Below are 27,567 nucleotides of genomic sequence, written 5' to 3'. Positions count from 1 at the left end.
CCAATGATGGCCCTTGCAGTGGGTCTGAACCAGTGCCTTTAATGTTACACCTTTCTAATGAGATTTCTCCCAAAGAACTTTCTATTAGAATATGAATTAGTTGATTTATTTTCTTCATTTATAATGGGAGCTTTTGTTTTTCACATTTTATTTTGCAAAACAAGATTATGAAAAGCTGTTGGTACAAATGTAGAGAGCTGTCCTTCATAGCCATTGCACTACACCCAACAACTAAACTTTTTTGGCATCATGCACATTAAAATGTTTCTGCTATTATTCATAAGACAATAAAACCACAAGATATAGAAGAAGAATTAGGCCATTTGGTCCACTGACTCTGCTCCGCCACTTCATGGCTGATCAACTCAAGCCCAAATCTGCTGCCTTCCTCCTCTATCCCTTCATGCCCTGACCAATCAAGAATCTATCCCCTGCCTTAAGTATTCATAAAAATCTGGCCTTCATAGCTGCCCGTGGCAATGAACTCCAGATTCACTACTCTCTGGCTCCTTGTCTCCCTTCTAAAGGGACACCCCACTATTCTGAGGCTGTATCCTCTGGTTTTTGGTGTTCCAACCATAGGAAACATCCTCTCCACATATCAAGACCTTTCATCATTTGATAGGTTTCAGTTAGGTCACCCCTCTCCTCATTCTTCTTAATTCCAGTGAATCCAGAGCCATCAAAGGCTGTTCATATGACAAGCCATTTAATCCTGGAATCATTTTTGTGAACCTCCTTTGAACCCTCTTCAGTTTCAGTACATCCTTTCTTTGACAAGGGGCACAAAACTAGTCACAATACCCCAGGTGAGGCCTCACCAGTACATTATAAAGTTTCAACATTGCATCCTTGCTTTTATGTTCTAGTCCTCTTGAAATGAATGCTAAAATTCCTCACCACCGACTCAACCTGCAAATTAACCTTTAGGGAATCCTGCACAAGGACTGTCAAATCCCTTTGCACCTCAAGACTGTTGTATTTTCTTTCCCATTAGAAAATAGTCATCTCTTTTATTTCTTCTACAAAAGAGCATGACCATACACTTCCTGACATTGTCTGCCATTTCTTTGCCCGCCATTTCTTTGCCCATTTTCCTAAACTAAGTCTTTCTGTAGCCACTATATTTCCTCAAAAGTATTTGCCCCTCCATTTTGTATTGTCTGCAAACTTTCAACAAAGCTATCAATTCCATTATCCATATCATTGACAAAATGAATCTGTTCCTACACAGACCCCTGTGGAACACCACTAGTCACTGGCAGAAATCAGAAAAGGTTCCCTTTATTCCCACAGTTTGCCTCCTACCAGTCAACCACTGCTTTATCCATGCTAGAATCTTTCCTGTTATACTGTGGGGGCATAGCTTGTTAAGCAGCTTCGTGTGGCACCTTGTCAAGGTCTTCTGAAAATCCAAGTACACAACATTCACTGACTCTCCTTTATTTATCCTGATTGTTATTTCTTCAAAGAATTCAAACAGATTTCAGGCAAGATTTTCCATTGAAACCAAGTTAACGACACCTTATTTTATCATGTGACTCCATGTACCCCCAAACCACAAATCCAAATACCCCAAATCCTTAATGATTGACTCCAACATCTTCCCAACCACAGAGGTCAGACTAACTGGCCTGTAGTTTCCTTTCTTCTGCTCTCCCTTCTTGAGAAGTGGAGTGATATTTGCAATTTTCCAGTCTTCTGGAACCATTCCAGAATCTAGTGATTTTTGAAAGGTAATGCCTCCACAATCTCTTCAGCCACCTCTTTCAGAATGGAGTATATACCATCAGGCCAGGTGACATATCTTTTTTCAGACCTTTCAGTTTCCCAGGAGCCTTCTCCCTAGTAATGGTAACTTCACACACTTTATGACCTCTGACACCTGGAACTTCCACAATACTGCTCGTGTCTTCCACAGTGAATACTGGTGCAAAATACTTATTCAGTTTGTCCACCATTTTCTTGTTCCCCATTACTACCTCCCCAGCATTGTTTTTCAGGAGTCTGATATCTACACTCGCGTCTGTTTTACACTATGTATCTGAAGAAACTTTTGGTATCCTCTTTAATATTATTGGCTTGTTTACTAATATATTTCATTTTTACATTAATAACTTTTTTAGTTGCCTTCTGTTGGCTCTGAAAAGCTTCCTAATCCTCTGACTTTCCACTAATTTTTGCTCTATTATGTGCTGTCTCTTTGGCTTTTATGTTGGCTTTGACTCCCCTTGTTAGCCATGGTATGTCATCTTGCCTTTAGAATACTACTTCCTCTTTGGGATGTATATATTTTGTGCCTTCCAAATTGCTTCCAGAAATTTCTGCCATTGCTGCTCTGCCATCATCCCTGCCATTGTTCTTTTCCAATCAGTTTGGTCCAACTCTTCTCTCATCCCCCTGTAATTTCCTTTATGCCACTGATACACCTGACTTTACTTTTCCTTCTCATATCTCAGGGTGAATTTGATCATATTATGATCACTTTTCACCTCAGGATTCTTACCTTTAGCTCGCTAATCAATTCTGATTCATTGCACAACATCCAATCCAAAATAGCTGATCCCCTGATGTGGAATTTATAGGGAATTGGTAAAAGTATTAAATAGCAGTTAAAGTTAATGACTGTAGTTTGTAAATTTTTGAATATTTTAGGAAGAAGTAAATTTTGCTTTTTATGAATTAAAAAAAATACATTCAAGAATTTTCTGGTTAATTGGGACCAGTACATTTTGGCCCAGTTGGGTGGCTGTTTCATTTAGCAGAAGTTTCATGAAATAGTTAAAATGGTATAAAAAAGACAAACTACCATATAATTGAGGAATAAGTTTATATATTTAAACAAAATACAGAACAAATTAGAGCACTACCAATGTTACTACATAGCCAGCCAGTGGCGAAGTGGCATTCACACCAGAGTTCAAGGTGAATGATCCCGGGTTCAAATCTGGCTGGCTCCTTGCGTGCTTTCCATCCATGTTGGATTGAGCGTCAAGCTAACAACTTGGCTTTGGTTCTTAAACAAAAAGTGCTAAATAAAATGGAAGGGTTGCCGCCCGATGCACCATAAGACGCAAAAAGGCACAACCCAATGCTACTCCAGTACCATAAAACTGTATTAGTTCCTCATACAGTTATATGCTAACTCATTGTTGGAGACAGAGGATTTCATCCAGTGTGTGCTGCTGTATTTGGGGTGTCCAGGGAATGGTAGCAGCTCTGAAGGGGCTTGTGTTGTCCAGTGTGGAGCAACTTGCCTTTGGTCCCCACCAGACACTCGGGTCTCAACTATGCCTTCAAGTAGCTGTTCGCATGTGGTAGTGGTCACACCTAGTACACTGCTTTGATAGGTGAGCCGAACCAGGTGAGGATGGCCTTCAGGCCTCATGCCCCAGGAGATGAGGCTGTGCCTGTCCTAGTATGTGAACTTGGCTCTGGTGGACTGGGCAGATGAGATCCAATGGGCCAGAAAGTAGTTCTGCAATGCTTTGTGGAGAGTGAAGGGCATACTAAGCCACAGAAGAAGGCATGGTTATCCACCGCAATCTAGGAAGATCTCAGTTTGTGTCGACTGCTCATACCACTAAACCGGGACATTCGATTCAGAGAAAGTGGAACTATCCCAATATAACTGCTTTTCCCCCTTTTAAAAACTCTCCCACACGGTTTTGCTGCCATTCTTGGATACAACAGATAACAAACACACCACTGTATTATTTTGATTGTAAATGAGCAAAATTAGTGTAGACACCTAGTGCAGAATAATGGACTGCCTTCATACAATGCTGTTAGTTATTTATTTTGTGAAATTGTTTTTCTATTCACCATTCCATTCCCAATTCCACATACCATATGCACCTTCACTGCTTTCTCATGGTGGTAAGGGCAGTGGGGTCTTGAAAAGGCTGAAGATTTGCATGCTGGAATTGCTATGTTCCTAACTTTTTTCAGCTGTTCAGACTATAAAGATCTGTATTTTTGAATGTTTATAACATTCTGAAACTCTCAAATATATTTTTAAAAAAATCAGAAATCTCAGGTTAAATGAAACTTAATTGCCAGATCCTTTTCCCTTCCATCCATTTTCCTTTTAAGTTAATAAGCTTGCTGTTCATGTGCCAGACCTGTTCTAGCGTGTGCTCAAGGCAGATTTGCCAACAAAGTAAAACTTCAGCTTCAGTAGCCATGAAGGGTATATTATGAACAAATTAATTGTGAAGCTACTCCTTTGCATATGAATCCCAAACTTCCTAAATATTTGTAGAGTAAATGGTGACAGTTCATCAAATGTTCTACAGTTTAATGTCATCAGAAATATCCAAGTAAGCAGCTTTAACTAATTTATTTCTAATTTATTAAAGTATACTGGAGAGTGTAAGGAATACAATCTGTAGAAGAATAGTTTTCATTTTTTAATATAGTACTTTGGCAGTAATGATTTTTCTTTTACAGAGCGTGCTATTCCTTCAGATCATATGATGTATGAACATTTGCAAAAATGGGGACCTCGTAGAGAGGAAGTGAAATTCTTTTTGCGACATGAAGATTCGCCCAATGAGAGTAGTGAGCAAAGTAAGTAAATATGGGTGAGCAATTTTACAAGTAGTGAATTGTGAATTTAATATGCAAAGAGGGAGCTCAGGAGTGTGATTAAAATTTAAATCTATGTCAACTGAGAATTCTGCTTTTTTTATAGAAGAATATAGCATTGTAAGTGATCACTATGCCAGAATATTTATTCTGGCTTTTTGAGAAATAGTTGATCAGTTTAATTCTGTCTTTTCACCATAGTACTCCAACAATTTCACCTTCATACACCTTGTCAAATCTTAAGTGTGGGCAGATTCTGGTTACTTTTTGAGGATGTGCATTTTGAATAAAACAACTGATTATCATCGCCTTTTGGTAATTATAGCAAGTTAAGCTATCTATAACAACATTCTTTCAGATGAAATTCAGCAAATATTAATTTGAAATGCCAGCCTGTTTGGCATTCTGCCAAATATTTTTTCTCTTGAAATTGATTTGATATGAAAACAAATGGAGTATAAAGCCAGCTGCAACTGAACTCTGGTAGAGATCAGAGTAAAACAAAATATTGCAGGTTGAAGCAAGTCACTGGGTTCTCTTTCAACTATTTTGAAATATTTGCTAGTCGTTTCTGCATCTTATTGGTTCAAAGTAAATTTATTATCGAAGTACATATATATCACCATATACAACCCTAAGATTCATTTTCTTGTGGGCATTCACAGTAAATACAAGAAAATCAATGAAAGACTGCCCATAACAGGGTGGATAATCAATGTGCAAAAGACAACAAAAAGTGTGCAAATATAAAAGGGTGGAAAATAAATAACCAATAAATATTGAGAATGTGAGATAGTCCTTGAAAGTGAGTGGGAACAGTTTGGTGATGGAGTGAGTGAAGTTATCCCCTCCAGTTCAAGAGCTGGATTGTTGAGGGGTAATAACTGTTCCAGAACCTGGTGGTGTGGTTCCTGGGGCTCCTCCACCTCTTCCCTAATAGCAGGGCCTGGATGGTGGGAGTCCTTGATGATCAGTCCTGCTTTCCTATGCAGCACTCCAAGTAGATGTACTGAATGGTTGGGAGGGCTTTACCTGTGATGGACTGGGTCATATCCAATACTTTTGTTTTCATTTCAAGGGAATTGACGTTTCCATACCAGGCTCTGGTTCTTACAATTTCTATTTAGAAATTTAGAATTTCTGTTGATTATTTGGATGATCATTTGTAGCAAGATAATTATACTCCATCTCCTTTTCAGTCAAGTCATCCTTCTTACTATTTACTGAACCTGCATTAAACCTTCTCTGCTTCATAATCAAGACCATCTCTATACTACTACGTTTGATAACCTCTTTCCTTGTAAATTGCAAATTTTTGCCTTTCGTAAGTATTCATATCCAATGGCCCAGAAAGTAGTTCTGCAATGCTTTGTGGAGAGTGAAGGGCATACTAAGGCACAGAAGAAGGCATATGTTTAAGTGAAGCACAGCTCTTTTCAATCATATGTATTTTTACTCTCTGCTCTCACAGTAATGTAAAATTTTCTTCTTTGGACAAATATGAAGAAACAGACTAGTTGATTGTACCTCCAGCAAAGTTGCATTCTCTCGGTTCTGCACTAAAGTGTTAACTCGGGTACACCCAAAACTAGGTACATTGTAGTTAAGTCAGTTAATACAAAGATGGGCTGGTGATAGGAAGAAAGTCGGGAAAGGACCAGTCTCTTAAAGATAAGTAGGTTGTCCAAAATTTGATTGATGGAGTATAATATTTTGAAATGAAGTTTCCAACTGGGAAAGAAAAGAATCTTGTTTAAATGGTGAGTGACTATAGAATGCTGCAGTACAAATGGACTTGTGTGTTCTCAGCTGTGAATCACCAAGTTAAAGTCCAGATTTAGCAAGGCCGATGCGGTGATGGAATTTATTACAAAGGAGAGGAAATGGACTTTTTTTAAAAAGAAGTCTTTAACTACTGGATACTGGGAAGCACACAGATGGTCTATTGAGTATGGACTTGGAATATAGAACAGCACAATATAGGAACAGGCTCTTTGGCACACACTGTTTTGCTGAACCAATTAAATTTGTAATCAAATGACTAATTAAACTAATCTCTTCTGCTTACACAGTGTTCATATCCTTCCATTTTCCTCTCATTCATGTGTCTCTTAAAAGTCCCTAATGTTCCTGCTTCTACCACCAGCCTAGGCAGTGCATTCCAGGTATGTACCACGTGCCACTCTGTGTATTTATGGGGAAAAAATGCCCCTTATATCTTCTTTGAAATTACCTCTTTCATCTTAAATACATGCCCTCTGGTATTAGACATTTCAACCCTGAGAAAAGGTACTGTCTGTCTACTCTATCTATGCCTCTCATAATCTTATAAACCTCTATCAAATCTCCCCTCAGCCTCCGTTGCTCCAGAGAAAACAACCCTTTTCTCCAACCTCCCATCGTAGTACATACCCTCTAATCCTGGTAAACCTCTTCTACACCCTCTCCAAAGCCTAAGCCTGTGTTGGTTTGAGGAGAGCATATTCTGGATTGGCATGAACATATGACATGGTGCTTTTATTTTGTTGATTTTTTAAAAATTTGGTCTTTGCAGGTGGACGTCAGTCTCAAGATCAGTTAAACAGATGGAATGGAATAAACTTATCTGCAGAGCATTTTGAAAATGGGGTATGTATTTCCTATCAGTCATCAATTAATTTTTTTTAATGCTAGTATGCTACTCAGTTCAACTTTCTTCGTATTCATTTACTTCCACATTCTGATCCACTTGCCCAGGGAAATGAAAACACAAGTCTAGAATGTGCCAATTATGTGCACACCTAATTATTGCTGTTCATAATGACTTCATCTTTCAGTCACCATTCCTTTGTAAGAGTGGTCTTGAGTAAATTTCCAGATTATACACCACCATTGGTGTTTGAAACATCCCACTTCCATGTATTTTTGTCAGCTTTCCTCATTTTAGCACTATAACTATTTTGTACTGATGCTGCAAGAAAGGTGATCTAAAAGACGAATGGCTGAAAAAATAATGATTTCTTTAGCATATCAGAGAGGGAAGGGAATTTTGGGATTATTCGGAGTCTGCCCTCCTTGATGGGAATAGTAGTATTGGTTCTGAACAGAACAGTGATTCCTGGGGGGGAGACAGTGGCAACCAAGGGGCTGAGGAAAAGTTCAATGTAGATGATGTTAGAAAAAGTAGATGGACATGAAAAACATAGATTGATTTATTTATAAAATGTGGTTTGATTTATGAAACACAAAGAAAAGCAGTGAAAATAACTGCATGAATGTGTGGTTTATCTTGGTGATGGCAAGATCTGTCAACAGACCCTGAAAGCAAAGATGGTAAAGAGCAGCTTGGATAATCTTGGAGAGTGGGAGCTTGTTTTGGACTCCATGGTGAGCCAGGAGTCATTTGATTGAAGATGACAAAACTAAGATTTTAAAAAAATATAAAATAGCTAAATTGGAAGCAGTAGTTTATGGAATTCATTCCACACATATCCTGGTCAATTGCAAAATATTAATTTTAGCAAAGAATAATGCATTTCTCTGCTATAATATTATTGAAGATCCAATAATGTAAAAAAAACTAAAATAAACTTATTTTCCATTTTAAGTTTAGATAATGTTTTGAAAGTTGATAAAGGTACAGTAACAAACCTAAAAATTTTACCTCTAAACTTTCTTCCCCAGTTGCTTCCTATAAGGTACTGACTTCTGAACTACATTGTGGAAAACACAAGCTTTCATATGGTGATAAGCCTTCCTGACATGTTCCTAGCATTATATGAATTTGAAGACTGTCAATTAGTGGATATCTTTTCTTCCCAATCCAAAAATGTTGTTAAATATCATTATTAAAGAATTCTGTTTCAGCTATCCAGCAGTTGCAGTATTTCTCAATAACTTCAGGTGCCCAGGCTACATGAAACATGCAGGGGGAGGGGGGGGATGTATTTTAAATTTTTCATTGTGGTAAAGCAAGCACAGTTCAATTAAACAATGTCCAAATGTTCATAGTGTAATTTAAATTTTTTCTGAGAAATTTGTTTAGTTATAATATTTTCTCTTTAATAACCTCAGAAGGTGGCCATTCTGTCCTTTATTTAAAACTGGCCTATTTGCCACTTTTTATTGTGCTTATTCTTTTTAATGTTTGAAAGAATGGAAAGCACATGTACACATTTACACGTTTTTTAATTAAAAAGCACTCTTTAAAGATCACATTTTCTAAAGTAAAGTGTAATAGTTTTTGAATTACATTTCTTTTGAAAAGAGCTTTTTACCTCCTACACTACTTTAAGTTAGATGCAGATTTGTATGTCAGTTAAAATAACTTTTGGATGAGTCTACAAAAGATCTCATATATATATATTTTTTTTTAAATTGCTGTAGATGGTGGAAATCAGCAATAAAATCAGAAAATGCTAGAAATGGTCAACATGACAAATGTTTCCATGGGAAAAGTTAACATTTTGGGTCAAAGAATCTTCACACGAGATTCTAGCATTTTCTGTTTTTATAATATAAATATCTGTTCAGTAATATAGAAGTTATCTATTTTTGTTAGCTTGTTTGGCTCCTGTGAGGCCTAAAACTGCTTATTCTTTGCATTTGCATAAATTTGGCAAGTTTGTTGTTCAATCTAATTACTCTGAAGAATATGGCGTTAATCATGAGCATTTTGCTCTTAACTATTAATGGTCTCTATGGTTTCAAGCATAAACTGCCTTATTTTTGTTTGTAACTCTTGTCTTGCTAGTCAGTAGCAAGGCTCATGGACAAGTTGCGTCAGAGAAAAGCCTAACACTACTCTCAGGATTTTTATATTGTCTTAGAATGTCATGAAGAAAGGATGAAGCTAATAATTGAGAAGAAATCTACAGAGTTGTGCAAAATGGAATTTGCAGAGAACAGCATTACAAAGCTAATTTTAATATTCTCATTGTATTTTGCACTGTTTAAATGATGAAATAATTAATATTGTTTGTGCGTGTATTTTTTTGTTGGCTTTGTATTACTAAATGTTAATTTGGAAAAATGTGTTTCATAATAGTTCAGCTAAGCTAGTTTGCATGCCTTGGGTAAATGGATAAGAAAGGTTTAGAAGGAAATCCAAACAGGGGCAAATGGGACTAGCTTTGTTTAGTATTTGGTCAGCATGGACCAGTTGACCAAATGACCTTATTTAAACATAGAAACATAGAAAATAGGTGCAGGAGTAGGCCATTCGGCCCTTCGAGCCTGCACCGCCATTCAGTATGATCATGGCTGATCATCCAACTCAGAACCCTGTACCTGCTTTCTCTCCATACCCCCTGATCCCTTTAGCCACAAGGGCCATATCTAACTTCCTCTTAAATATAGTCAATGAACCGGCTTCAACTGTTTCCTGTGGCAGAGAATTCCACAGATTCACCAGTCTCTGTGTGAAGAAGTTTTTCCTCATGTATTTGTATTTTGTACTCTGAGTTTGCTGCATGACATGAAATCACTATGAAACTCCAACTTGGTGATTGTCTATCAGGGCAGTAGTCATATACTAGAAATACCTTTTCTGAGGTTTTTGGAATTTATCACTTTATTCTTTCCACCTTTGCAAATCTGTGGTATCTTTTTTGTGTTATATCACCAATTCTGTATGTGATGGTGCAGCCTGCAATCATATCCTTCAGGCTACTTGTTAACTCCTAAAATTATCTGTAGACACGGTTGCATCAGGAATAATTAACAACTGTTGTAGGAAGTTTTGTTAAAGGTAGAAAAACTATGGGGAAAAACTAGCACGATTTGTGAAACAGATGTCATGTTAGGTTGAATTATTTTGATTTGCCCATCACATGCTACCCACTACATTTATTGAAAAAAAAAGTTTCCAATATAAGAGGCAACATACTGGAATAGATAAGAAAAAATTGGATCACTAACAAAAAAATAGAAGTCAAAAATGGATCTTTTTGGTTGAAGATGTAATGAGTGTTGTACCAATTTCACAGTGAATAATAGATAAAAGCACCAAGATTTGTTGCAAAATTTGTTGACAAAATGAGAATAAAGTACATTGTGAAAAGAATATAAGGAGGTTACAAATGAATATGCTTATAAGGTGAGTGAGTGAGTAAAGGTCTGGCAAATGGAGTACACTATAGGAAATGTGCAAATATTTGTATTGTAAGGAAAACTACAGTAGTGAGATAGCAAAGCTCTGAGCTGCAGGAGAATTTGGGTGTCTGCAGGAGAATGGTTTTGACTGAATGCTGCAGGTATTTGGGGAAAGCTGATATTGTTATTTCTAAAGGAATTGAATACTAAAATAGGTTATTTTCAATTATCAAGTATTCATAAGACCACTTCTGGAATATAGCGTACCTGATTTCCCCTTATTTGAGAAAGGACGTTAATATATTGGAAGCAGTTCAGAGAAGGTTTATTCAACTGATACCTAGGATGAACTGTATAGTTGTCCTGTGAAGAAGGGTCAGACAGACACAGTTGCATCCTTTTGAGATTTAAACAATGTGAGATAACTTGTTAACAAAAAAGAAGATCCCAAAGGGCCTTGACAGTGAATGTGCAAGGGATATTTCTTTTGGGAGAATCAATAACAAGGGGTAATTATTTAAAATAATTTACGCATTTGAGGAATTGTTTTGTCTGAGGATTATGAAACATTTCTTCAGAGGGTAGTGTGGTAAACTATGTATACCTGTCTGGACATGCCCCTCTGCTGACTGCTCCTGTGGCTCCTCCTATAGATCCCTGTATAAAGGCGATTGGGGCACTGCTTCTCCCTCAGTCTCCAAGATGTCGTGCTCCCTTTTGCTGTTAATAAAACCCTAAACGTTCACTTCCAGTCTTCGAGAGTTATTGATGGTGCATCAGGTAGTGAAAGCAGAGTCTCTAAATATTTTTAATGTGGAAGTAGGTTGATATTTGAGAAGCAAAGGGTAAAAAGATTACACAGCTAGTTGATAATGCAGGAGTAGAAGTTACAGGCTGAGCAGCTATGTTTTTTTTAAAATGGCAAAGCTTATTTATTATGCTAATGTGTTTGTTTGTATGATGCCAGTTGAAAAGCAGCAATGTTTTCTGCCAGCTATTCTTCAGCCAGTGAGAGAATATACTGCATGGCTAGCAAATCCACACAAGTGAGGTTCCAAGGGAATTTAAGAGTAACTTAATTGACTTGTAACATAAATTAATTTTCAAAACTTGACTGAATCACTTGGGTTTATGAGAGCTATTATTTTTATATTGTGTCCATGATACTGGTCAGTGACAATGAGAAGATGTAGAACAGAATGATTGATTAGAAAATTGGGGTAATGATTACAGGATGATGTTTTCACAGTGTATGCCAAAAGGGTTTTTATTATTACAATGGAGTTTAAACACCCATCTGACTTGTGTTGACGAGTGCCACAAAAGAGACCTTAATACTTATTTTTTAAAAACCATAAGATTTAATAATCTGGCTTGAGCCCAGTACAGAAATGTACTGTTAACAGACATTCATTATCCAGCTATAAGCATGATAACCCTGCTAACTGTCCTTGAATGACACTATTGAATTTTGTTATGTTGACTTCAGAATAGCTTTATAGTTAACACAGAACTATCTTCCTAAGGCACTTTGTTATCAGCTAGTACATTCCTGCCCTATTCATCTCCTTCTGTAGAATGTGAACACTGTTTGTTAAATTGGCAATGCGAACTTGGAACATTGTGTCCTGACAACATGCAAATCTCAAAAATGTTAAGCAGCATTCCTTTCAATGTTAAATTATTTCAAGGACACCTTCAGACGCTTGGCAGTTGTATTCAGTTTTGAAGTGGTGTAACAGATTAAAACTACATTCTGAAGTCCTTAAAATCTAAGAATCTTTTGCAACTGAATTCACTCTTATTTTATGGAAATGGATCAAGGGTCTAGACCGGAAAGGTTTGATAGTCCATATTTTCCTCTACAAGTATTGCCCAGCATCTGCAATTGCTTGATTCCATTTTATTTGAATTTTTGAATTTCATGTCATTTGCTGGTGTGTGTGTGTGTGTGTGCTTCCTAAGAATTATTGCGAGAGGAATTCATCCAGTGTATCCTGCCAAGTTTTTTTCATTGACTGTAAATGAGCAGTGTTTTAAAGTGACTGGAAATTTGGCCAAAGAACCCATTTTAATTTCCCCAACATTTACTCCATTTCTTTTGTATGACAATCATGTGCACACACTCCAGTCAAAATTACTCTCACTGGTAGGAACATTGATGCTGGTTGATCTGTTTTCATCTATCTTTGAAACAAATATACTAAGGCTGATTATAAAGCCACTGCTGTTACTTAATTTAACATCAGATCACTCAACACAGACAAGTTAACCTTTGAGCCCAAATTTATTAATAATGGAATGTTCTTTGTTTGACAGAGATGATATCCACAAAAATGAGGTGGATTAAAAATTAACAGGCATTATCTACAGCAATGTTATTGTTATTCTGAACAGCTTTCAATTAATGTTCAAAAGTTTATCTTCATTAAAAAGTGTTCCATCAGAGTCAATTTTTATATTTCTGTTATTAAGTGAAAAAGCTATTTAGTGAAATTGAAAACAATTGATGGCAGAGCAGTTTAAGCATTTTGATTATTGAACAAACATTTGGAATATAATATTAGGTAATAGAGTAAGAAATCATACTTCATGGATAGTTGATTTAATTGATATAATAGAAAACTGGGTTTATAGCCAGAGTTAAATAACTTTAGACTTTACCTTTAATAATTTTCTATAACACTATAGGGTGGTAATCCTCGAGTAGAGATGACCCTTTCAGAGCTTCAAGAAATGGCTTCAAGACAGCAACATCAGATTGAGGCACAGCAACAGATGTTGGTAGCCAAGGTAGAACTTTGATTTTTGACAAAACTAACTGAATACATCTCCAAGAAACAATCTTAATGGAAAATGTGTTAATTTATTGTAAATCATTCTATATTGGTATTTAATTATGAAGTAAATTATTTTCTGTACATCTTAAAAAGAAACTGTTTAATGTTATAGATATCTGAGACCATAAGACATAGGCGTAGAATTAGGCCATTTAGCCCATTAAGTCTACTCTGCCATTTGATTATGGCTGATCTATTTCCTGCTCAACCCTATTATCCTGTCATTTCCCTGTAACCTCTCACACTCTGACTAATCAGGAACCTATCAACCTCTGATTTTTGAATTTTCTCCCTGTTTAGAAAATAGTCTATCCTCTTATTTCTTCTACCAAAGTGCATGACTGTGCTCTTCCCGACTCTACTCCATCTGCCACTTCTCTGCCCATTCTCCTAATTTGTCCAAATCCTTTTGCATCTCCCTGATTCCTCAACTCTACTTTCCCCTCCACCTGCAGTGTCTTTGTATCGTCCACAAACTTGGCCACAAAGCCAGCAATTCCGTCATCCAAATCATTGACATACAATGTAAAAAGAAGCAGTCCTAACACAGACTCTTATAGAACACCAATCACTGGCAGCCAATCAGAAAAGGCTCCCTTTATTCCCACTCCTTGCCTTCTGCCAGTCAGCCAATGTTCTGTCCATTCTATCCAAGCCTCCTTTAATACCTTGGCATCTTATCTTGCTAATTAGCCTCATGTACTGCACCTTGTCAATGGCCTTCTGAAAATTTAATTCTCCTTTGTCTATCCTGTCTGTTATTTCCTCAAGGAATTCCAACAAATGTCAGGCAGCATTTTCCCTTAAGGAAGTCATGCTGACTTTGGCCTATTTAATCATATGCCTCCAAGAACCCCAAAACCTCATGCTTAACAATCAGCTCCCTACATCTTCCCAGCCGATGAGGTCAGGCTAACTGGCCTATAATTTCCTTTCTTCTGCCTCTTTCCCTTCTTGAAAAGTGGAATAATGTGCAATTTTCCCATTCTTTTTCATGCCACAATATATTGATGCTTGAAAGATTATTACTAATGCCTTCATAATCCCTTCAGTTACCCTTTTTTCAGAACCCTGGGGTGTAGTCCATCTGGTCCAGCTAACTTATCTACCTCCAGACCTTTCAGCTTCCTAAGAACCACCTGCCCTAGTAATAGCAACTGCACTCATTTCTGCCACCTGACCCTCGGAACATTGGGTATATTCCTCAATGAAGACTGATGCAAAATGCTTGTTCAATTTGTCTGCCATTTCCTTGTCTCCCATTACTACTTTTCTAATGTCATTTTCCACTAGTGCAATATCTACTGTTGCCTCACTTTTACTGTTTTGATATCCTCTTCGATATTATTGGCCAACTTCGTATTTCATCTTTTCCTTCTTTACGGCATTTTTAGTTTCCTTTTATTGATTTTTTTTTTAAAAAACCTCCCAATCCTCTAACTTCCCACTTAGTTTTTGCTCTATTATATGCCATCTTATTTACTTTTATGTCAGCTTTGACTTCCCTTGTCAGCCACAGTTGTATCATCCTGCCTTTAGAATACTACTACCTCCTTGGGTAGGTATCTGTAGGTATCTATCTTGTGCCTACAGATTGCTCCCTGACACTCCAGCCATTGCTGTTCCGTTGTCATCCTGGCTAGTGTCCCCTTCCAATCAACTTTGGCCAGCTGCTCCCTCATGCCTCTATAATTCCGTTTATTCCACTGTAATACTGATACATTTGACTTTAGCTTCACCCTCTCAAATTGCAGGTTGAATTCTTATCATATTATGATTTCTACCTCCTAAGGCTTCCTTTTCCTTAAGCTCCCTAATCAAATCCAGCTCATTACACAACATTCTCCAATCCTGAATAGCTAATCACCTAGTGCAGCAGTTCCCAAACCTGTGGTCCATGGATCCCTTCCTTAATGATAAGGCTCCACGACATAATGCCCTTTCAAGTTCAACCACAAGCTGCCCTAAAAAGCCATCTGGTAGGCATTCTACAGTTTATCTCTCTTGAGATCTTAAATCAGCACCAACCTGATTTTTTCAATCTAGCTGCATATTGAAATCCACCATGACTATTGTAATATTTCCTTTTTGACGTGCATTTTCTACCTCTAATTGTAATTTGTAGTACACATCCTGGCTACTGTTTTCAGGCCTGTACATAACTCCCATCAGGTTCTTTTTACCCTTGCAGTTTCATAACTCCACCCACAATGATACTATATCTTCCACTTGTATGTCACCTCTTTCTAACGATTTAATTTAATTTTTCATCAGGCTGTCCTTTCAATACAATATGTATCCATGGATGTTAAACTCCCAACTATATACTTAGTCCAAACATACATGAACAGATTTCTCAACCGAATGAACTTCTGCAGTTTTCCTTATGCACTTCACATATCACAGATTATCACATATTAGGATCCACCCATTCTTACAACCATAGAAGCCATTACAGCTCCTCCGGTTCAATACTTAGAGGTTCAACATTCTGGTCTCACAACAATAGCTATTCCAGTTTAGAATGGAGGATAGCTAATGCTGCTTTTTTATTTAAGTAGGGTAGGAGGGGTAAGCCGGATAACTAAAGGCCGGTGAGGCATGTGTCAGTGGTAGGAAAATCATTGGAGAAAATCATGGGATAGTCAGCATGGTTTTGTGCAGGGAAAACTGCCTCACTATTGTTTTCTTTTCGATTAATTAAGTAAGGTGATAGATGCTATTTCTGTGGACTTTTATCAAGGCATATAACAAGCTCCCACAAAATGGATGGCCCAAAAGGTTAAGGCACTTGGGATCCAAAGCTGGTTATTTGGATCCAAAAATCGCTGGGTAACAGAGCAGCGGGTGATGGAAGGATGCTCTCTAATTGAATGTCTGTGACCAGTGGTGTACTGCAGAGATCTTGCTGTTACCCTTGTTTGTCATTCTTGGACTAGTGTTTGCACTTCTAGTCATCACACTGTATGAAGGACATAAAAACCATCAACTTTAGTGTCAATCACAAATTTATTAATCATACATTCACATCAGGTTATAACATATCACCATTGTCACCCTAGTTTTACACCGTCCTAAACAAATCCTCTCCCTTTTTCCATGCAGTTTAACATGCTGCTTTTGTCTTCTTCCCAGTTTTGACAAAGGGACTTCAACTTGAATTGTTTGTCCTGTTTCTCTTCCTGCAGATATGATTTGACTCAATGAGTATTTCCAGCAGTTTTTGATTTAATAATAAGAAGCATGTGGCTGCATTGGGGAGGGTGCAGATGAGATTCGCCAGAATGTTGCCAGAAATTTATTTGCAGGAGAGATTGTATAAGTTGGGCTTTAGTCCCCTGAAACAAAGCTGACTGAGGGGTGACCCGATAGAGATATATAAAATTAAAAGTGGCATAAATAGGGTGGTAGATAGAATCTTTTCCTCACGGATAAGCATCAAAAACAAAGATACAAATTTAAGATGAGAAGACAGAGTTTTAAGAGTGGTTGAATCTGGAACTTGCTGCCAAAGAAGGTAGTGGAGTCAAATACAATCACTGCATATGCGACATTTAGATAGGTACTTGAATAGGAAAAGCTTAGAAGGATACAAATCAAATGTGCACAAATGAGATTAGTGTAGTTGGGAAAAGTAGTTGAGGTGGTTCTAGTGGGTTGAAGTTCCATTTGTGCAGTACAACTTTGTCTCTAAGAATCCAGTTCACATTCTGTTGTTTTTTAAGGAAATACTAACTCGTGACTAGGTTCTCCCTCACAGGAAGAATGAGAAGTGGGTAGATAATTCACATTGTGATCTAGGAGCAGATCATCCTTCCAAACTGGATGTCATAGGAGTAGAGTACCTCATTTTACTAAAACTAAATATGCCTAAATTATGTGCATCTTTAAATGTGAGCACAATCCAGGAGTATGATTGTGTAAGAATTCTATTAGTAGATCCCCATTACAAAAAGCTTTAGTTCATTTACATTGCAGAAATTCAGTGCTGAGACACACTAAACTGATATCACCTTGTCTTATCCTCGCACACCAAATAAGCATGGTATGGTACACTGTGTTCAGATAATTTGCAAAACACAGTTTTTCATAAGGCTTGTCTGTTTATAGTGGGGAAAACTAATAAATCTAGGAATGTATATTTGAAATTGGATTGGATACTACAGAGGACCTACTGGTGGATTGAAGAAAAGTTACATTGTGGCTGCTTAAGAGCAATTGATAGTAAAGTTTAAGTGCAAGTATTATCTACGGTTAGTCATACATGCAGATTGAAGAGGAAGTTAATTTGAACAAAATAAAAAGTAATAACTCCTCATAAGATTTGTGTTCATGTTGCTATTTTCAGCAGGATCTAATCAAGTTGATTATACATATTTATTTCAAGATTTTCTAAATGAATCATAGTTTATTGGTGTTTCTCAATAATAATGTGTTAGTTAATTGTAAATATCTTTTTAAAATATCTTATTATGGTTGGTTTATCAATCACACAGCCCTTTGCTAAATCTATGTAGTTTGACCTGCCTTGCTGTTCCTTGGTGTGAAATAGATGGAGGAAAGGTTCAGCTTCTTGGCATAGGCTAGTGAAAGATCTTTTCTTTCTCTTTAAAAGTTTAGCTATTTGAATGTGAGAGATTTCTCATTCATATGAAGATCAGTAAAGCTTTAGTTAGTCTCTTTATCACCCCCCCCCCCCCTCCCCACTTTCTCCTTGGTTTCCTCAGTGCATACCAGGATTCAATGATATAGACTGGTCACAATTTCAAAAAGAAGGGAGAACCAAAAGGTAAAAAAGAGGCTTCAGAGGAAGGTGAATGTACATTGAATCATTTGGTGACTGAAGATTTTGAACTTCTTAAAGCTTCCTTGAGTGCCAATAATGTCATGATGTTATCACATGCCATCTCATATAAAGAGGCTTATTTTGGAAGAAATATAACATTTGGCTTTGTGGTTTGGATAATAATGTGTTATGCCCAATGAAAGCTAGCAATGTGGATTTTTGGTTACCAGAAAGTTTAAATTTCCATTGGGCATTTAAGTTCTCAGATGTAAAGCTACAAATTGATGCACTATGATGGTTGTTGTCTGGACATTTTGAAGAAGAATGAGTAATTATTATGCTTATCGTCCCTCAAAAGGAGCAGCGTTTACGTTATCTGAAACAGCAAGAGAGGCGCCAGCAGCAGTCCGTTTCAGAAAGTGACAAGTTGCAAAAACTGAAAGAACGGATGGAGAGCCAGGAAGCAAAGTTGAAGAAGATACGAGCTATGCGAGGACAGGTGGACTACAGTAAAATTATAAATGGCAATCTTTGTGCGTATTCAAATTTCACGTTTGAATTTTTTCTTAAAGATGAATTAAGATGCATTAGTAAGTGTTTATTTGTAATAGCCACAGTCTTGCTTTTACCACACAATCTTCATCCTGTGTTGATCTAAAGTAGCTGTCCATCTAATTCTTTTTTATACCCCATTTCAATAATCTTTCAACGTTTCAATTTTCAACTGCCCACTTTTATAAATAATTGGGGATTTGGCTCCTACATTGAGCTGGATAATGATGGTCCTCATCTGTGTCACACCTTCACCTTTTGTGGGGTGCTCACAATCACACTCACTTTTTGCAGCCGTGAAGTTTCCAGTGGACTACTGGTATACATTAGCTGTTGTTATTTCACAAGGTGGATTGGTGTTTAGGTTTCTGACAGAAAAGTGATTAAGGATATTTAGAAACATTTTAAAATATTTTATTGTTTATAGTTTTAAAAATATTGTAAAGTTGTAAAAATTAAAAATATTTATCTTTTTTCAAAAAATCTGTTGACTCCATTTCCAAGGGTCTGTGCTGTATATGTCAGCTATGGTGTAAAATTGTTGGGTAAACGAATCAAGGGAATTGGGCATACATATTCAGCTTTGAAGTTGGCTGGGTAATTTAGTGCTGTAGCTTTTAAAAATAATTATGGCAAAGTCACAAATCAACTTGAATCTCTGGGCTGATAGATTCTGTATAGTTCTGGGTAGGATAGTGAGGGTTTGAAGAAGGCACAAGGTGACTCGGTTCTGTGAGTTGGATAAATTGAGTTGCTGTTCAAGAGCAATTAAACAATGTGTTTGTAAATTAATGAGTCTTTATGGAGCAAGTAGAAAAATAGTTTCTTCTGGCAGATAAATTAGTAATCAGAAGTCAAATTTTAAATAATTGTCAAAATGACTAGTAAGGAGCTGAGAATTCCCTTCATGCAGTGTACTTAGAAGAATATTGGTAACAGATTCCTTTAAAACTTTCACACTGTGGTTCTGCATGAAGCTAACTAACTTGCAGGAAGCTGGGAAATTGCCTAAATGTTGGTCTAAATCAGAGAACCAGCACAAGCATGTTGGGCCAAATGAAGACCTAGTGTATGGTAAGAATCTGAATACAAGTCATCTCGTACAGATATTGATGCACAGATGTTTAAAAGAACAAAGCCACTGTTTCTTCTATTTCCTCTATGCCGTGTACTTAAGTTTGATACTTTCCCTGCTAATAGTTACCAAAATGAAATTGAAGTAGAGTGGATTCTGGTGAATTGGGACACATTGGGGACTAGTATATTTTGGCTCAATTAAGCAGCTGCCCCAATTACCTGAAATTTCAAGGGAATAGTTAAAAAGATGTATTTTTTTTTTAAACGGAGTAACAAATTATGCATTTAAATGAAATACAGAACAAATCAGAACACCACCAATACTACAAAATACCAGTACTATAAAACTGTATTAGTTCCTAATAGTTACCAGTGGAGAAATTCAGCCAGTGTATGCTGCCATGTTCCTTTGATTGTAAATTAATAAAATCAGCACAAATGCCTAGTGCAGATAATGGACTGCCTTCGCACAATACTTCAGATTATTGTGTTCTTCAAATCTTCAATTTCAGTGTAACATTGAAGATGATTGTTGATCCCTTCAAATTCTTCATAGAGCCTAACTTGTTGATATAGTGAAATTGCTCAGTTTTACTCCTGGCCATTTCTGGCATATCCAAGCCTGAATGCTTGAAAGCACAGTGAGCAAAACAGTTCTGAATTGTCTTAGATAGATAGATAGATACTTTATTCATCCCCATGGGGAAATTCAACTTTTTTCCAATGTCCCATACACTTGTTGTAGCAAAACTAATTACATACAATACTTAACTCAGTAAAAAATATGATATGCATCTAAATCACTATCTCAAAAAGCATTAATAATAGCTTTTAAAAAGTTCTTAAGTCCTGGCTGTAGAATTGTAAAGCCTAATGGCATTGGGGAGTATTGACCTCTTCATCCTGTCTGAGGAGCATTGCATCGACAGTAACCTGTCGCTGAAACTTCTTCTCTGTCTCTGGATGGTGCTATGTAGAGGATGTTCAGAGTTATCCATAATTGACCGTAGCCTACTTGCTGTTTATTTCTCACCATCAGTGACAAAAGTCACTAATAAGGGTCCTGATGAGGGTCTTGGCCTGTAATGTGGACTGTTTATTCCCATCTATGGATGCTGCCTAACCTGTTGAGTTCCTCTAGCACGTTGTGTGTGTGTTTGCTCTAGATTTCCAGCATCTGCAATACCTCTTGTGTATACAAAATTCACTGCTTTTAGAACAGAAGTACACACAACTGACACTATTTAAAAATGGCTGGCTCTGACCACAGTGTAGTGTCTAACGGCCACACAAGTGCATGTGACTGATGTTAGTTTGAAACTGGGAACAGTCTCCTGTCCCAACTAAGTGACGAAGTGTCTTAGGTAAACAAAAGAAATCCCGGCTATTTTTTGCAATTAGTTTCTGTTCTTTAAGAGTTCTCCCAAATATGTGGTTGCCTCAATTAACAGGGACCAACTGTATTTGCAACAGATTTTAGCACTGGTATATTTACGGATACCATTTTTATTTTTATTCGTAGCAGCTGAAATTGAGCACATTAATACTATGTTTCATGAGAAGCAGCGAGAGTTACAGTCAGCTGTGTTGAAAGTTGATCAACTGACCCAGCAACTCGATGATCTGAGGAAAGGGAAAACAAATGGATTGCATTCTTACAATGGTCAAATGCCAGGCCCTGCTGCACTTGAATTGAAGAAGCTGTATCAGGAGCTGCAGGTGAAGTACATATAACTAGCTAAAGCCTTCTAAGGTTGTGTTTGCATCCCAAACAAAAACTTGGTCCATCTTCAAAGTAGTAATGAATCTTAATAGAAAATGTTGGGACTTCTCAACAGTTCATCAGCATTTGTAGAGATTGAAGCAGAGTTAATGTTTCACATTATTGGTCCTCGTGATAAAGGGTCATTTACCTGCATCGTTAACTCTGTTTCTCTGTTACGGTGAATGACATGCTGAGCTCAACACTTTTGTTTATTGTTAAGGTTTCCAGCATCTGCAGTTCTTTCGTATTTTGTCATAAATCTTTTTGGCTTCTTTTTAACCAGCATTGTGATGCTGAAAGTTAAAAGTAGAAAAAAAACGACATAATTCTTGGAGAAAGATGGATGCCTTCACATGACTGAGGACCTTCTCTGTTGCTTAAGTCTTAGAATTTCTTAACGCTTCATGCTGCTTTCATAGATTTATATTATGCTGCTGTTACAAAGCTGTGTAGAAGAAATTAAACAACTAAAGAGCTGATTCCCAAAAGCAGCCATTTGAAAACAGTTTCTTTTTAAATCAACCTGGCATCCAGCCTTACCAATCTGGCATCTACGGTTTAGGGTTTGTGCTGACTACACAAAAGCATTGTTGCTGGGTGCTAGCACTGTTAATTCAAGTCTTGCATAACAGAAAAGCAGTAACAGTAGTTTTCTTCGTGCGACTACAAAGAAATTTGAGTTCAAGTAAAAGTTTTTAAAAGATTATGAACCCAGACATTTTAACACTTTGAATTTACTGACCTCTCTAGATTCGTAATAAACTTAATCAAGAACAAAATATAAAACTTCAGCATCAAAAAGAGCTGCTTAATAAACGTAACATGGAAGTGACTATGATGGACAAAAGGATTAATGAACTTCGTGAGCGATTGTGGAAGAAGAAAACTGATGCACGCCAAAAGGAAAACATCCCTGTATGACCCTGGTTTTTATTTTAATGTTATGGCATTCTGAACAATACAATATTTCCTTGTTTGAAATTGAGCAAAGTGTACAGTAATGAAAGTACTTCAGTTTTGAAATGCTGTGTGATTTGTAACTTTGTTTTCTATTGTTTTTCTGAATGTACATTTTCAAAGAGGTGAAGGTTTAACCAATTTTATTCCTTTGCCAAGTAAATGGTACTATGACCATCCATAGTACCTTTTTATTTCTCTAAATTACTCTGCAAAAATATTGACCATAGAGCTAGGTTTCTTAGAAATAATTTGTATTCAGTGAAATGATATTTAAGTCCATCAGAAGTGCCTCCATTCACTTTGGAAAGGAAGAGGTAACTTGTTTTATCAACAATAACTATTCAGTAAGGTTGCTGTGAAGCAACCAAATTAACACTAGAAAAGCTATGTGTATCATTTTTTTACCCAAAAAAAACTACATTTCAAAGTAAGAAAGATGTAGATAATTCCTTGTAGGAATGGCCATTTGTCTAAATACTTCCAACTTTTGCCGGTCACAGACTTGTTCTTGGTTTATTTTTTCTATTTTTTTTTGGTCCAGAGGCAATAATTTTTCTGTGTTTTCAGTCATTTTGAACATCCAGTGTTCCTGTTTCTCCTACACCTTCCTTCCATCCTACTACATTAGCACATTGTCATTCAATGTAACCAAAGGGGGAAAATGGATAGTTACTCTAATTTTCTCAATCATTAATGTTGTCAATGTAAGATCTAATAATAATGATGCAAATTTAACGTAGTAGAACAGTTATCTTTGATATACAACTTTCCCTAACAAACATTTGTTTGTCCTCTCTCAGCTAAGTCATATTAATGGAACACAGTCATCCCAGACCCATTCTAATACCTCAGGGCGTGTGGCTGCTGTGGGACCTTACATTCAAATATCTACTGGAACTAGACCACAAGGTAATCAGTCATCACCTGTGGAGATGCTGAAACCTCAAACTCTGACTGTAACTAGCAATGCTGGCCATCCTATAACAAGAGGAAAATCTGGTAAGCCATGAAATATTAACTTGAGATAATTATGGAAGGTTCATTGAGAGAATAGTGTGATTGAGGTAAAGCATTGAGAGGTTTAATCTACATTTCGGGTTGATGCATTAAATTGAAGAATTGAGATTTGAAATGTTGCTTTTTAATATAAACATTTGCATTTTAGGGTAAAATAAATTGCTTCCTTGTCAATAGGAACATGTGGTGGAATTTATGCCAAATAACTCCATTCATCTCAGCCCCTTTCCCACTTCCATTATGGAATATATCATATGAATCATATTCCATAGTTTTCTAAGTTCAGCAACTAGTGTGAAATTAACTAAGATAATACTTCACTTCCCTTTTTAATATGGTCTTGCATTTCTCCAGGAGCCATGCTGAAATATCTTAAATATCTTATTGCTGTTGGATGTGTTCATGCATATCTGGTTAATAGCTCATTTCTAAGGCTAAATGACTCATTATTGAAAAATACAAAATTGGTTTTCATGGAAGTCAGAAGATGGTTGAGGAGGGTTTTTCAGATTGGAAGCCTGTGACCAGCAGTATGCCACAATGATCAGTGCTGAGTCCACTGTTTTTATTTGTCATCTTTACTAATGATTTGGATGAAAATGAAATTGACCTGGTTAGAAAAGTTGCAGATGGCAGCAAAGTTGGTAATATAGTAGACAGTGAAGGACATGTGGGATCTAGATCAATGGGGAAAGTAGGGCCAAGGAGAGGCAGATGGAACTTCATCCTGACTAATTTTAGAAAACTTCCCTGCTGTTACCTGTAAGGAGTCTGCTCATCTCCCTGTGGCCACATGGGTTTCCTCTTGGTGCTCTGGTTTCCTCCCACAGCCCAAAGACTACTGATTGGTAGGATAATTGTCCCATGATTAGACTAGATTTAAATTGGGAGCTGCTGGGCTGCACGGCTTGAAGGGCCTACTCCATGCTGTATCTCAATAATAATTAAATAAATAAACGGATGGGCAAGAGTTGCACAGTAAATGGGCAGAGTCCCGGAGAGTGTTGTCAAACAGGGAAACCTAGGGATACAAGTACTTGCAGGTTCCCTGTCGTAGAACAAACTGATCTGGTAATATAGGCCAATAATTCGTTGAAAGTGGTGGCACAGGTAGATAGGGTGATGAAGAAAGCTTTTCCCACTTGGGCCTTCATAAATCAAAGTATTGAGTACAGGAAGTGGGATGTTAAGTTGAAGTTGTACAAGATGTTGGTGAGGCCTGATTTGGAGTATTGTGTGCAGTTTATCTGTACTCAAGTAAGATTGAGTACAGATAAAATCTAAATGGATGTTGCCGGGACTGGAGGACGTGAGTTATATGGAAAGATTGAATTGGTTAGATTTTACTTCTTGGAACCTAGAAGATTTGAGGGGAGATTTGTGCGGGGTATAGGTAGGGTAAATGCAAGCAGGCTTTTTTCAGTGAGGTGGCGTGGGACTACAAATAGAGGTCATGGGTTAAGGGTGACAGGTAAAAAGTTTAAGGGGATTATGAGGTGGTTAGAGTGTGGAATGAACTGCCAGTGAAAGTGGTGCATGCAAGCTCAATTTCAATGTTTTTTTTTTAAAAAAAAAGTTTGGGATAGGTATGTGGATGGTATGGGTATGGAAGGCTATGGTTGTGGTGAAAGTTGATGGGAGGAGGCAAATTAAAGGGTTTGCCATGGACTATTTGGGCAAAAAAGCCTGTTTCTATGCTGTCTTTTTCTGTGACTCTGTGAAAGTGGCCACACGGCTGGACAGGGTCATGAGGGTTTGGCATGCTTTCTACCTTTTGGTTAGGGCAGGAGTGAGACATTATGTCACAATTGTACAAGAAGTTTGTTAAACCACAAGGTATTGTGTGCAGTATCAGTCACCTAGTTATAGAAAGAATGTAATTAATCAGGAAAGGATTTAGAAAAGTTACAAGGCAATGCTGGATAGACAGGGGATTCCCTCCCCCCCAGAGTATAGATGGGTGTGTGGTGACCTTATAGTGGTATGTAACATTGAGGGGCATAGTTGGAATAATCCCAGGGAAATCTAAAACTAGAGAGCATAAATTTAAGATGAGAGGGGATGAGTATAGATGATTTGGGCCAGAGAGCTTATTTCCATGCTATATAACTGACTTAATGCAGCTGCCTCTTTGGTCATCTCTAAGACACACTGTTGCAGAAAATCACCGTGAACGTGGTCAAATTCTCTGCCTCATTCAACATCAGCTTGCCTGCTTCTCCCAATATAGTGCTTTTCAAAGTCACTTTCAGTAAAAAGTAGGCAGTAGTAGTTTATCTAAAACTTAATACCAAAGTAAGAAACAAATACATGTGTTATCTGCAGTTCAGTTCTTCTTTCTCCATCTGTTTATTCTTTTCAAAATGGATTGTGGCTATTTTTATCACGTAATCTTTTTGTGTAACTTTAGCAGATGTTGCAAGTATTTATTTACTGCTTGTTACACCACTGGCAGTGAAGGCCTCTGGCAATTTTGAGGGCTTCCTTCATTTTGTCAGTAGTTTCCTCTCTGTTTTCACCACTGTCAGTCATGCAAGTCCTGGGTGGAGACTCGGGAACTACGTTGCACTCAGTAGAAACATTCTTCTTTGCTGTTTCCATAACAGTGTTGTTGTACCAGTTAGAGCTGTTGGTCCTGAGCTGAGCCCCCAAAGCTAAAGGACTGGTGGACCACTCTTAGTCTGGCCTGTACTCTTTGACCTATTTGGCATGGGTGACCCTACCAAGTTCCCAAGTGTAAAGTCGTGGCTGCAGTCAACATATCTCCTGAGGCATGCTCCAAGCCTCCAAACCATGATAAGGTTGTGTTTCTTTTGGAGGAAGTTGCTATTAAGATGAATGAAATTCGTGAGAAATAAACAACACACAATTAAGCAAAATCTTCGTGAAAACTGATGTGGCTGGACCAAATGAAATATTGAGTGGGTATTATATGCTGTTAATTTGTTATATACTTATAATTACTCTATGATTTTAAATGGACACATTTATCTTAACATGAAAGGTAAAGTAGTCTGTATTTGGGGCTCATAAGATCAGCTGAAAATAAAAATCAGAAATGAAGTCTTCAAGTTGAAGCTTTGTTCATTTCACAGGATTTGGGTTTAAAATAATTGCAAGTTGCAAGAACTCACCAGAACTCTTCTTAAAAATATGGTCACTTAGTTCACTCTTTTGGATTTTATTTGCTTGTGGCACATTTCCCTCATGGTGTATAGTGACATTGAACCAAAGAAGAAAAATATAAATCAAAAATTATAATCCATGTACTTTCTTGCCTTCTCCTGGCTCCAAAGATAGACTAGTTTAACCTGTAAATGCATTGTAAAATACTGCTGCTTGTTCTATTCATGGCATATTTTGATCTTACGTTGAACCTTTTGTAATCAGATTATTTATCCCTTATCCAGATGAACTAATGGCAATTTTGATTGTCTAGTCCCACTCTATCCTTTTAACTAATAGTATTTTTTCTTCTTGAGCATTTTGTTAGAAGGAGCTAGACCACTGATTGTTGATGCTCCAATTGTCATCTGAAGCTAAACTTTTGCCTTTAAATTTTCAATCATCCAGTCCTTTGACCTCTTCATTTGTCCTTCTAATCTGAAATCCTTTTCCAAGACAGTATATTCCAGACCAATTTAGAACATCATAATAGGAAATAGAATCAGTAATAGCCCACTTGGCCCCATGAGTTTGGTATTCACAGCAAATGAGGTCATGGCCGATCCACTCTTGGTCTCAAAACCATTCCCTGCACTCTCCCTTTTCTCTTTGACTCCCTTGTTGTACTACCGTAAATGTATTCAATGATTCTGCCTCTAGAGGTCTCTGTGATTAGCAAGCTCCAAACAGTTATGACCCTCAGAAGGAAGAAATTTCATCTCACATTTAAATCTGAATCTATG

The 27,567-nt window shown here is 37.2% G+C and overlaps 1 protein-coding gene across 4 annotated transcripts in view; it reads left to right on the top strand.

Annotated features, from left to right (window-relative positions):
* ppp1r13bb (protein phosphatase 1, regulatory subunit 13Bb) overlaps positions 1-27,567 on the top strand; it is an 80,893-nt gene that overhangs the window by 29,861 nt on the left and 23,465 nt on the right. For 3 of the 4 annotated variants that reach the window (XM_073039761.1, XM_073039759.1, XM_073039760.1), the window contains exons 3-9: positions 4,453-4,572; positions 7,145-7,218; positions 13,354-13,455; positions 18,647-18,821; positions 21,440-21,636; positions 22,433-22,597; positions 23,443-23,641. In XM_073039761.1, the coding sequence (XP_072895862.1) occupies positions 4,453-4,572; positions 7,145-7,218; positions 13,354-13,455; positions 18,647-18,821; positions 21,440-21,636; positions 22,433-22,597; positions 23,443-23,641 (1,032 nt within the window). The remainder of the gene's footprint in view (positions 1-4,452; positions 4,573-7,144; positions 7,219-13,353; positions 13,456-18,646; positions 18,822-21,439; positions 21,637-22,432; positions 22,598-23,442; positions 23,642-27,567) is intronic. The other variant, XM_073039762.1, reaches the window with a different exon arrangement.

Source organism: Hemitrygon akajei, chromosome 3 (assembly GCF_048418815.1).
Source record: "Hemitrygon akajei chromosome 3, sHemAka1.3, whole genome shotgun sequence".
NCBI classification, from domain to species: Eukaryota; Metazoa; Chordata; class Chondrichthyes; order Myliobatiformes; family Dasyatidae; genus Hemitrygon; species Hemitrygon akajei.
The sequence above is the reverse complement of the archived record's forward strand: the minus strand, read 5'-3'. Positions and strand labels throughout refer to the sequence as shown.